At 32.5% G+C, this 12,670-nt stretch overlaps 2 protein-coding genes across 2 annotated transcripts; both read right to left on the bottom strand.

Annotated features, from left to right (window-relative positions):
- Window positions 1-4,552: 4,552 nt before the first annotated feature.
- LOC131634571 (uncharacterized mitochondrial protein AtMg00810-like) lies at window positions 4,553-5,584 on the bottom strand. Its single transcript, XM_058905240.1, has one exon. The coding sequence runs from the start codon at window positions 5,582-5,584 to the stop codon at window positions 4,553-4,555; it is 1,032 nt and encodes a 343-aa protein (XP_058761223.1).
- Window positions 5,585-9,154: 3,570 nt separating this feature from the next.
- Window positions 9,155-11,568, bottom strand: LOC131634578 (thioredoxin-like 1-2, chloroplastic). Its single transcript, XM_058905245.1, has 4 exons — window positions 11,255-11,568; window positions 10,975-11,157; window positions 9,798-9,962; window positions 9,155-9,556 (listed from the first exon to the last, which is right to left on the bottom strand). Exons 1-4 carry the CDS (start codon window positions 11,408-11,410, stop codon window positions 9,323-9,325), a joined length of 738 nt encoding a protein of 245 aa, XP_058761228.1. The 5' UTR covers window positions 11,411-11,568; the 3' UTR covers window positions 9,155-9,322.
- Between the last annotated feature and the right edge of the window lie 1,102 nt (window positions 11,569-12,670).

Raw genomic sequence — 12,670 nt, 5'->3', positions numbered from 1 at the left:
GAACCTATCATACCTCTGTAGATTTTCTGATCTACTTTCTTACTTACCTCATCTTTACCCATAATGCAAGTAGGATGCACTGGGGTTTTTGCTTCTTTACTTTCCGATAACTGGAAATTTCTTCAGAAGTTCCTTGACATTTTTTTGGTGTATGTAAGTTCCTTCAGAAGTTTGATTTATTTGAATTCCCAGAAAGAATTTAAGTTCTCCCATCATGCTCATTTCAAATTCTGCCTGCATAGACTCAGCAAATTCTTTTCCAAGAGAGATATTAGAAGTTCCAAAAATAATATCATCTACATATATTTGATAAATTAAAATATCATTTTTAAATGACTTACGAAAAAGAGTTGTGTCAACCTTCCCTCTGATAAAATCTTTATCTAAAAGGAATGAACTTAATCATTCATAGCAAGCTCGGGGAGCTTGTTTTAGTTCATATAAATATTTTTTAAGTTTAAAAACATGTACTGGATATTTTGAATCTTCAAAGCTAGGGGGTTGATGAACATACACTTCTTCTTCAATGTAACCATTTAAAAATGCACTTTTAACATCCATTTGATATAATGTGATGTTATATTGAGCAGCATAAGCAATTAATAGTTTGATAGATTCTAACCTGGCAACTGGGGAAAAAGTTTCATTATAGTCAATACCTTCCTGTTGACTATATCCTTGTGCAACCAGTCGTGCTTTGTTTTTGACGACTTCACCTTGCTCATTCATTTTGTTTCTAAACACCCACTTTGTTTCAATTATATTAAATCCTTCAGGTCTTGGAACTAGATCCCATACATCATTTTTGGTAAATTGATTTAACTCCTCTTGCATAGCAATAATCCAATCAGTATCTTGAAGATCCTCATTAACAGAAGTTGGCTCAATCATAGAAACTAATCCAAATAGTGAATTTTCATTATTTCTGATGGGGTCATCTTTGTTTCCAATTATGAAATCTTCTGGATGATGTGTAGTGAGTCTAGAAAATCTTCTGAGAGAGGGTTCTTTAGAAATTCTCAAGGTTTCCATAGTTGTGTTTGGAGGAACTTCTTATGCATTTTAGCTTCTGAATCTTCAGAGTTTGTGACTTGTACTTCCATATCTTCCAAATTTTCAATTTGCTTTGGCTTTTGATGGCCAAGCGTATATCAAATCTGATATTGATTGATTCTTCAACAATCAAGGTTTCTGTATTATATACTCTATAGCCTTTTGAGCGTTCAGAGTATCCCAGCAGAAAACACTTTTGTGCTTTAGAATCAAACTTATTAAGATGTTCTTTAGTATTTAAAATATAGCAAGTACATCCAAATGGATGAAAATATGAAATGTTGGGTTTGCTATTTTTCCACAGTTCATAGGGAGTCTTTTCAAGAATAGGTCTTATGGATATTCTATTTTGAATATAGCATGCTGTGTTTATTGCTTCTGCCCAGAAATGTTTAGCCATATTAGTTTCATTAATCATAGTCCTAGCCATTTCTTCTAATGTTTTGTTCTTAAGTTTTACAACTCCATTTTATTGAGTTATAGGATAGGAGAAATTATGGGAGATTCCATTATCTTTAAAGAACTTCTCAAAGAGATGATTCTCAAATTCTCCTTCATGATCACTTCTAACCTTTATGATTTTAAGCTCTTTTTCATTTTGAATTTGATTATAGAAGTCAAAGAACACAGTATGTGACTCATCTTTGTGTTTTAATAATTTTACCCATGTCCATCTGTTGTAGTCATCAACAATAATCAATCTGTACTTCTTACCTCTGATTGATGGAGTTTTAACTGGACCAAATAAATTAATATGCAGAAGTTCTAATGGTCTAGAGGAGGAAATAACATTTTTAGATTTAAAAGAAGTTTTTGAAAACTTTCCCTTCTGACATGCTTCACAAAGAGCATCTCAGTTGAACTTCAGATTTGGGAGACCTCTTACCAAATTGAGTCTGTTGAGTTGAGATAATCTCCTCAAGCTAACATGTCCCAATCTTCTGTGCCAAACCCATTGCTCATCATTAACAGACAGAAGACAAGTTACTTTATGATTTTAAGTTCAGAAAGATCAATTTTATAAATGTTATTCTTTCTCTTTCCAGTAAAAAGGATTGATCCATCTTTCTAACTAACAACCTTCCAAGACTCTTGATTAAAGATTACGTCATAGCCGTTGTCACTTAATTGACTTATAGACAACACGTTATGGGCTAATCCTTCTACTAGTAAAACATTAGTTATAGAGGGAGAGTTATCGTTATTGATAGTTCTTGAACCAATAATCTTTCCTTTTTGGTTCCCTCCAAATCTAACATCTCCGCCAGATTTAAGTTCCAAGCTTAGGAACATAGACTTTCTTCCCGTCATGTGACAGAGCATCCAGAGTCCAGGTACCATGACTGGTGTTTTAACTTCACGGCTAAGGACATCTACAACATAAATTATTTTCTCCTTAGGTACCCATATCTTTTTGGGTCCTTTGGTGTTAGTGTTCCTAAAGTTCTGTTTGAACTTAGGTTTAGCATAGCAGTTATCAAAATAGGATGTGTATTTGATGTCATGAGTGTGACCAAAATTAAATTGTGTGGGCAAGGGTTTATATGTGATTTTCATTTCATCAACCGGTTTAGGTTGATATGGTTTCTTTTCCTTAAGTGTCTCATAGCCAATTCCAGTTCTATTGTTTCTACTTACACCATAAATCATAGAGCCTATCTTACTTCTGTTTATACTTTAACCAGAATCAATACACCCTTTTATCAATTTTTGTAATAAAATAGTAGCAAATAAAAAACTAATCAATAATTATTAATTTTTAATTGAATAATTCCAAATACACCAAAATAAACATGTGGGTTCCATATGTACTTCGATTGCAGCTATCCTTCGTGTCAATGACGTGGATTACGTCAAATATAATAATACCAACAAATAAGTACTCCAACCCTTTATACTTTTTAAATATATTAAAAATATATTTAATTAATTATTTTTGTCAAAAAAAATATTTAATTAATATATGGATATTACTAAATTATATTTACTTATTAATTTTAATATTTAAGATAGAATTGATAACATATTTTTAATTAATTTATATGTTTTTTAATTTTTAACAAATATTTTAATATTAACATTAACTAATTTTGTTCTCTTAAAATTTTAAACTAAAAACAGTACCAACCATACATAAATTTATATCACAATAAAATTTCATTTTAATAGTCATTTGCAATAAACTTATAAATATATTAATGAATATTTAAACATCTAATTATATTATTATTATTATTATATATATTGGACATAATCGTTTTGATATTTTAATGAGAGGAAATATTTAATTTTATATATTGATTTAAAATATTAAAATAATAAAAAATATTTTATGTCTATCCTTGATTAAAATAGCTCTCCTTCGTTGAATCATATATTTTAGTCTCTATAAAATAGCTCTCATTCATTGCATCATATATTTTAAGTATATTTTTAGTGTTTATAAATATTTTAAATTTTATTTTTAGTCTGTATTAAAAAAATAATATATTTTAGTCTATAAAAATGTTATGCCTAGAGTTTTAGTCCCAGCTGTTTTTTAAAATTTTGGAAACTGTTTAATTATCCTTAAATTTTTAAATTTTTTGAACAATTTTTTTTATACGTGTTTAAAATACTATAAAAATATTTCTTTACCAAATTACATAATTTTTTAAAATGAGAAGAATTAAATATGAATTTTTTAAATTTCAAAAGATAATAATAAAAATAATGTAAATTTCAACTTAGAAATCAAATTTAGAGTTTCTTTTTTTTCGAAGAACTTTTTATAACGTTCTAAACATGTCTTTAAAATAATCATTTAAAAATACATATCAATTTATCAGTAGGTATTAAAACTACGTGCATAATAATTTTGTAGGAACCAAAACATGTTATTTTTTTAATAGAGATCAAAAATAAAATTTTATAATTTTATAACCACTAAAAATATATTTAACCCTTGAATCAAATCCATTAAAATAAAAATAAAAAACTTTTGCACTCCTTTCGTTCTATTTTCATCATATGGGATAGGAGGACCTGTAAGTGAGTCAGCTCTTGCTGGATAGTGCTGTGCGTCTAGTCGAAACCGTGGACTCTGTGCAGATAGATCCATATAATGCACTGCACAATATCATGCAATTTTTACAAGATTGCCTTATCCGTATGATATATAAGAATACAAAAAATGATACCTTATGTACCATAATGTTGTCGCACATGGCATAAGCCATTTGCATGGTTTGATATGCAATAATGCCAATTTTAAATTACTCAATGATGCACAATATGCATACTGGAAATGGATTGGGTACTTGTCTAGTGAAAAAGACACGGAAATTTCTGTATTTTACTATGTTGTGATTGTATTTCTGTGTGTCGAATATGATCACACATGCTGTATATTTATATGCAAAATATGTATACACAATAGGTAATGATATAATTTACACTTATGACTAATTGAATACAAATCAATACTAATTGATTTGTAACCGATTCTCAACACTCCCCCTCAAGCCGGATCGTATATATCGTATGATCCGAGCTTGTTACAAATATAATTCACTCGAGAACCCTTAAGAGACTTGGTAAACATATCAGCCAATTGATCTTCAGATTTGACGAACTCTGTGGTTATTTCTCCTGATAGTACTTTTTCCCTTATATAGTGACAATCTATTTCTATGTGTTTGGTCCGTTCATGGAATACCGGATTGGATGCAATGTGAAGTGCCGCTTGATTGTCGCATATGAGTCTTGTGTCCCGAAGGTCTCCCAACTTAAGTTCAGAGAGTAAATTCTTGAGCCACGCAAGTTCCTTTGATGCTGCTGCCATAGCACGATATTCAGCTTCAGCACTAGATAGTGCAACTGTGTTTTGTTTCTTGCTCCTCCATGAGATCATATTTCCTCCAATAAGAACACAATATCCAGAAGTGGATCTCCTATCCGACGGTGATCCTGCCCAATCTGCGTCGGAATAACACGTGATTTTAGCATCACCCTTATCTTCATATAATAGGCCTCTTCCTGGTGCATTCTTTATATATCTGAGAATCCGAATAATTGCATTCCAATGAGTATCACAAGGAGCATTCAGAAATTGACTCACAATGCTCACTGCAAAAGTAATATCTGGTCTGGTGACGGTAAGATAATTGAGTCTACCCACTAGACGTCGATATCTTCCCGGGTCTTTCAACAGCTCCCCCTGACCCGGAAGTAGCTTGACGTTGGGATCCATAGGAGTATCAATTGGACGACAATCAAGCATACCAGTTTCATTGAGGATGTCTAATGCATACTTACGTTGGTTAATTGCAATGCCTGACGAGGAATGAGCAACTTCAATACCCAAGAAGTATCTGAGTGGACCCAAATATTTTGTCTGAAAGTTGTTGAAAAGATGCGTTTTGAGCCGTTGGATACCCTCTGTATCATCTCCAGTGATAACAATGTCATCAACATAGACCACAAGAAAGATGTGTTGACCGGTAGAGGAAAGAAGAAAGAAAACCGAGTGATCTGATTCACATCTAGTCATACCAAATTGTATCAAGGCAGAGCTGAAGCGACCAAACTAAGCACGTGGAGACTGTTTCAGCCCATAAAGAGACCGACGAAGCCTACAGACAAGTCTAGAATTGCCGGGAACGGTAAAACCTGGAGGTTGGTCCATATATACTTCCTCCTCCAATTCTCCATGTAAAAAGGCATTTTTAATGTCTAATTGATGAAGCGGCCAATGATTAATAGCAGCCATTGCAAGGAAGAGACGGACTGAACTAATCTTGGCCACTGGAGAAAAAGTGTCACCATAATCAAGACCAAATATCTGTGTATATCCTTTGGCTACCAAACGAGCTTTAAAACGATCGATTTTACCATCTGGTCCAACCTTCACTGTATAAACCCATCGACATCCTACTGTAGTTTTGTCGGAAGGTAAAGTAACAATATCCCAAGTGTTATTTGAATGCAATGCAGCCATTTCTTCCATCATCGACTGACGCCAATTGGGATCAGTCATAGCTTCACCTGTAGACTTAGGAATAGACACAGAATCCAAAGCAGACACAAAAGACACATAGCAAGTAGAAAGACGGTCATAATTTAAAACACAAACATATTTAGGATTTGGAGTATGAGATCGAATACCTTTTCGTAATGCTATAGGGAGGTCAAGTTCAGGTGACGTAGCTGGAGGAACAGTTGGAGTAGGAGATGGTGCTGGTGGATTAATATCATCTCTAACTTCCGATGGACGGGGTGTCCGACGCTGGTAGACCTGCAATGGAGGTTTAATGGGTGTGGGAATGACAGAAGGGACATCTTGAGCATCTAAGTTACAAGTCTCATCGGGTGACACAGAGGCAGAGAAAAATGAGGAACCTTCAAAGAATGTAACATCAGAGGAAACAATGTACCGTTGAAGTTGAGGACAGAAACAACGATATCCTTTTTGTATACGAGAGTAGCCTAGAAAAATACATTTTAGAGATTTGGCAGAGAGTTTGTCTTTACCTGGACTAAGATCATGAACAAAGCATGTGCAACCAAAGACGCGAAGCGGAATGTGATAGAGGTCATGTTGTGGATTCAAGATAGAGTATGGAATTTGATCTTGAAGGACCGATGAAGGCATTCAGTTGATAAGATAACAAGCTGTGAGGATGGCATCACCCCAAAAACGAGAAGGTACATTATGGTGAAGTAAAAGAGTCCGAGCAGTTTCAACTAAATGACGATTCTTCCGTTCGGCAACACCGTTTTGTTGTGGTGTATGAGCACATGATGATTGGTGAATAATTCCCTGTGATGTTAAAAAAGATTGAAACTGGGATGACATATATTCACGAGCATTATCAGTACGTAAAATTTTAATGGAAGTGTTAAATTGATTTTTAATTTCAGCATAAAATTCTTGGAATATTTGGAAAAGTGGCGGAATCGGTATCTCCCATGATTGTTGGTTGCTTGGATGCAAAAACCGAGAGAAAATCTGGAAAAAGCACAGGAAGGCGATGTCGGCGGCGAAAACGGCGACGATAGAGGCGTGTGAGGGCGCGTTGTAAGGCGGACCGCGGCGGCGATTTGTGATACCTGCCGATTGGAAGGAGACGATGCCGACAGTATGGTTACTTCGCCGGAAAAGTCGTCAGGAGCGGTGGTGCGCTCGTGTAGTGCCGTGAATGGCCGGATGTTTTGCAGAAACGAAAAAAAAAATTCTCTGGAAGACAGTGGGTCAACCAGCTCTAGATACCATGTTGTGATTGTATTTCTGTGTGTCGAATATGATCACACATGCTGTATATTTATATGCAAAATATGTATACACAATAGGTAATGATATAATTTACACTTATGACTAATTGAATACAAATCAATACTAATTGATTTGTAACCGATTCTCAACATACTAAAAGGTGAATAGTAGATTATCATGAAAGATGAAGTAGTATAGGAGGCATAGACATAAAGACATTATATTTTCCACCTTTAAAGTATCCAATCCTTATCATGTAACTATAGCTATAGCGTGTAATTATTATTTAATATAGCTTTATTATTATTTTGAGATGAAAAAAATATATATTGCGGAAAGAATAAACTCTTTTAAAGTCTTGAGTTTGAATTCTGCTAGGTGCTAACAATTTTTGTGTTGGAGTAGTCCATACAATACAGCAATGAGAGTTTTTAGTGCCATAGAGTGGAGAAACTTGGTAAGATTAATACTCTAATGCTTAAGTTAATATCAAAGAGATATAGTTTGAAAGTGAAAATGAAATAACATTTGAAATGACGCCTCGTTAGACTTATATATGACAGGAGTTTAAAACTGTATTCGTCTAACTTTGCGTGAGATGTAGAGAGTTGTCCGGTCAAATTTGACGATGGATGATATACCAGTAGTTTGGATCAAGTATTCAATTTTTAACTAGATTCTACAGGATTCGTTATTCTTTGAATAGATACCGCAAATTAGACCTCATAATTGGGCCTTCATCTTCCGATATGTGACCAACCCGAAACAATTTCCTTCCAAATCCTTGTTGATATTATATTATATTTAACTTTTTAAATTAATCTAAATACTTTTTTAATAATAAAATGTTTTCTTTTTAATTTCTCAACTTGTCTGGTAGAAACACAAGTTAGTCAGACAAAAAACACACTATAAAATCTTTAGTCACATTAAACAAGAAAATAAAGAGAGTTCCAATCCTAAAAAATAATACCAACACTTTCTAATTTGAAGTGATCCTCTTCCATCGCCGGTATTGTTTCTGCTTGTATTTCTGGAAAAAATTTCAAAGTTCCTTCTTTTGTGAGTATTAGAGATTTTGTTTTGTTGAAATCTTTCAAAGTCGTCATCCAGCCGCCTCGCGCCCCTAAGATTTTAGAGGTTCTTTGGAAGCCCCCCCCCCCCCTCCCCGGTTAATTGGATGGATTAAGTTCAATTGTGATGGAGCTACTTTAGACAACCCGGGTCCCTCTGCTTGTGGTGGTATTGCCAGAGACTTCGACGGTCGGTTTATTGAGGCTTTTGCTATGTTCTTAGGTAATTCAAATTCTCTTATTGGCGAACTCTCTGGTGCTATGACTGCGATTAAGTTCGCAAATGAGAAGGGTTGGCGGCATCTTTGGTTAGAAACGGATTATGTTGCGATGGTCCAAGCCTTTAAGCCTCCCTTCAAAGTTCCTTGGCAAATCAGGACTAGATGGATAAGCTGTGTTAATATAACTGCTAATTTTTCCTTTGTGGCTTCGCATATATACAAAGAAGGGAATAGTTGTGCTGATTCTCTTGTTAACTTAGGCCTAACGGTGACTAATTTTGTTAGTTTTGATTCGATTCCACTATTTTTTAGGACAGTTTTTATAAAGAATAGGCTAGATTTGCCTTTTTTTAAGTTTTGTTAGTTCTGTGAGGGTTTCGGTGTAGTCCCCCCTCTTTATTTGTATCATTTTTCTTTTTATATATTATCATTATTAAAAAAAATTCAAATTTTTAACCAATAAAAATGTATAAAATAGTTGCAAACACTCATCACATCACATGTATTATCTCCACTCCAAAATATTTTAAAAAAAATAGAAAAAAAATCATTAATAATTAAAATGATACTAATAATAATTTCAACTTCAAAAATTGAAATTTCAATATCTATCCTTTCCCACTCCAAAGAACTTTTTTCACATATCTAATGCAGTTGTCTAATAGGATAAGACCAATGTCCTACTTGCTACTTCAAAACAATGAATCTGAATCTCACAACAATTACCATAAGATATCTGTCACAAATCCACTGTGATAATCTTTACTTGTTGTCATATTCCAAACATCAGAAAAATCCTTCATTTTCTCTTCCATAGAATACAACGAAGGAGAATCAATTCTTATTTCACCAATTGACGCCAAATCCTTCAACTCAGACTCATCCAGACCTTTTGCTTCACCTAAGCTACAACGTTGATTTCCATGTTTTGCTATGGCATCCTTGAATTTCTTTATCTGTATATAGAAGCATAACCATAAAAGAAAATATTGAAAGTGTCACTGGAAATTCATCAAATTTGATATATATTACTCCGACCTGCTTTATAAGCAAGAATTTTCCTTTTTAAGTTCATTGAATAATGAATGTATCTAGTTTATATAAAAGACAAGATATGTATTCAATAAACCTAAAAAGAGAATATTTATTTCTAAATAAGGCTGGAGGGAGTATTTAACAAAACTCATAGTATTTTACCGTTGTGTTTGTACAGCTGAAGCTACAAACTCGACCATCTGCACCTCTGTAGAATCTGAAGAATGGTAAGACATGAATGTGCAAACTTCGACACATGCTACTCAGCTCTTCATAATTCACTTTTAGAAATATTATACTTGGATATAATTCTGCAATTTGACATATCTGAACACAAATCAACTTGGTTTAGTTTTCACCAAAAACAAAATTGTATTGTTAATAGAAACTAGCAATAATAAAGTTTAAATATAATTTTACTTTTTTTATATTATTTTATTTTAATTTTAGTCCTGTTAATTTTAAATTAATAACTTTAATTTCTAATATATTTTATAACTAACATTTTTCCACTTGCAAAATTGATGTGGTGAGTGATATGATGATTTGATAAGTGATATTGTGACTATGGAATAATGATTTATAAAGGTATTCCTAAGGTGGTTTGGGCCAATTTTGAAAAAAAAATTATCTATTTAAAATTAAAATGTTTGTGAGATTTGGTTTAGAGCGTGTGATTAAATTTTTTTATTTGACTTGATTAAATTAAATTTCTTGCAGTATAATTTAAATTAATATTTTAATATCTGGAATGTAAATTATAATTTTTATTATATTCTAAAAATATTATAAAATAGTATGTTTGATGTATAATATATCATGTAATATATTAAAAATTAATATAATAAAATAAAAAATGATTGATCATGGTTCAAATAAATTAAACAATAAAATTAATTAGACAGAATTAGAAAAATTAATATTAAAAAATATATATAGTCTAATAATAAATTAATCCAATATATTATAATAATATAAAACAAATAAATATTAAAAGATATGAATATGTTTTATTCAATTTTATAAAATCAATTCGAAATTCAATCTGATGTCAACACTTTTCGTCACAAAATAAACACACATTCAATATTATTTAATTTTTTTTATGGTTTTTAATCTTTTTAAGCTATTTAAAATTTTTTAATCAAATTAAATTTGAACACCTCTAATAACTTATACTACATTTTCTTTTATTTTTTTATAATAATATTTTATGCAATATCAAATCACTAAATTTTTTCTCTAATTTCTCAAATGTACAATATATAGATTTGAAAAAAAAACAAATTAAAAAAAAAATAGAAGAGGATCTTAGTGTTTGTAGAGGAATAAATAATACCTTTGGGTGAAGTGCTTTGCAGGCTCCACAACCAGGTGAATAGAAATCCAAAACAACCAATGCATCACCGGCATTGACCAAAGAATGAACAAGTTCTTCAGCTGAATGGATCTCAATCATATTGCTCTTCAAGTTCTTCTTCCACCACCTCAAATTTTTGCTAACACAAATTGTTGCTTGTGCCTAAAATAAAAACAGAGAATTAATTTAACAAAAATAAATAATAATTAGAAATCAACAACTGTAAAACCAAAAAAAAAAAAAAACAAAGCTTACATACATTAATAGAGACATTACTCAAAACTGGGTTGATGCTTGGTTTTGCTTTACCATGTTTTGAAGGACAAAGACTACAAAACTCTTTGGATTTAGGACCAAGAAGCATATTTTCATTCAATTTAGGAACATGGAAAACACTTTTTGAGGAACATGCCATAATTGATCAAAATCCAGTTTTTTTGAATCAGAATAGTGGGTGGCAAAGATTGAAGAGAGTAAGAATGTTTAAATGGTTAGGAAACAGAAAGAAAACAAAAGGGGATGGATAAAAGTTGAAAGCTAGAACAGACAAAAAGTGGTATTTTTCTAGTGAATGGTTTGGTGAGACTCATGGGGGGTGGATTCCAAATTCATATAGTAATAAAGAAATAAAGAAAGAAAGAAAAAGGTGAAATGTTTATTTATTAAATGGTGGGACCACTTATCTGAGTTTTTTTTAATAGGCAATCTTAATTTAATTATATTAATGAGATGAATATTAGGGATACTCACAACCCATTACAAAGTCAAAACCCAACAGAAAGTTAACAAGTTTTTAGAACCTCCAACGGTGTTTGTAACCAAGAATAAAAAGAAATAAATCTATATCTTTTCGAACCAATCGAATGCCAAATCTAAGAAACCGTTTTAATACTCACAATAACGTCATTTAAAACGATACCAGTATTGTTGAAGATGAAGTTGTTTCTTGTATTCCACAGCGTCCAAACCGTTGCTAACCAAATAAATCACAATTTCTTCTTTTTGATCTTCCCTTTCAATGCCTGAATAAACTGGGTAAGATGGACAGAACATGCCCTTCCCCCCACCATCTGAACTTCTATCCATTGAAGAATTTCGTCCCACACTCTTTTTGAAAAGGAGCAACTGAAAAGGATTGTCCAACAAATCGTTTGCTACCGCATGAAAGTTCCACGACCACACCTGCCCATTACGGACGCCCATCTCATTGACGCTGCCCAAAGGTTTACTTGACAGAATGAATAGCAAGGGAAACAATCCCTTTAATGGTGAACCTCCAAACCACCCGCCGTACCAAAACATAATTTTTTTTCCATCGCCCAGTCCAAAGCGTACGTTACCTGCAAAACAATCAATTACGTTAGTTTTCGGCAGACTTGTTGCCATCATGTCTTTCCACCAAACAAACTCTTTCTTTTTCGAGTTAAACTCAACACCCATTGTCACCGCTTTCTAAACATCCCCATATATAGAGTCAAGAGAGCGTTGTTAAAATGACTGACATGTTTAATCCCTAAACCACCTTCCGCTTTTGGTTTACAGATGTTTTGCCAACTAACCCAATTAATACACCTTTTCTCTTCACTCCCACCCCAAATAAATTGGCTTTGGATATAGATTATTTCTTTAATGATTTTCATAGGAGCTTTGTAAAATGACAAGATGTAAATTGGTA

This window comes from Vicia villosa, unplaced genomic scaffold (genome assembly GCF_029867415.1).
Source record: "Vicia villosa cultivar HV-30 ecotype Madison, WI unplaced genomic scaffold, Vvil1.0 ctg.001316F_1_1, whole genome shotgun sequence".
Classification (NCBI taxonomy): Eukaryota; Viridiplantae; Streptophyta; class Magnoliopsida; order Fabales; family Fabaceae; genus Vicia; species Vicia villosa.
The sequence above is the reverse complement of the archived record's forward strand: the minus strand, read 5'-3'. Positions and strand labels throughout refer to the sequence as shown.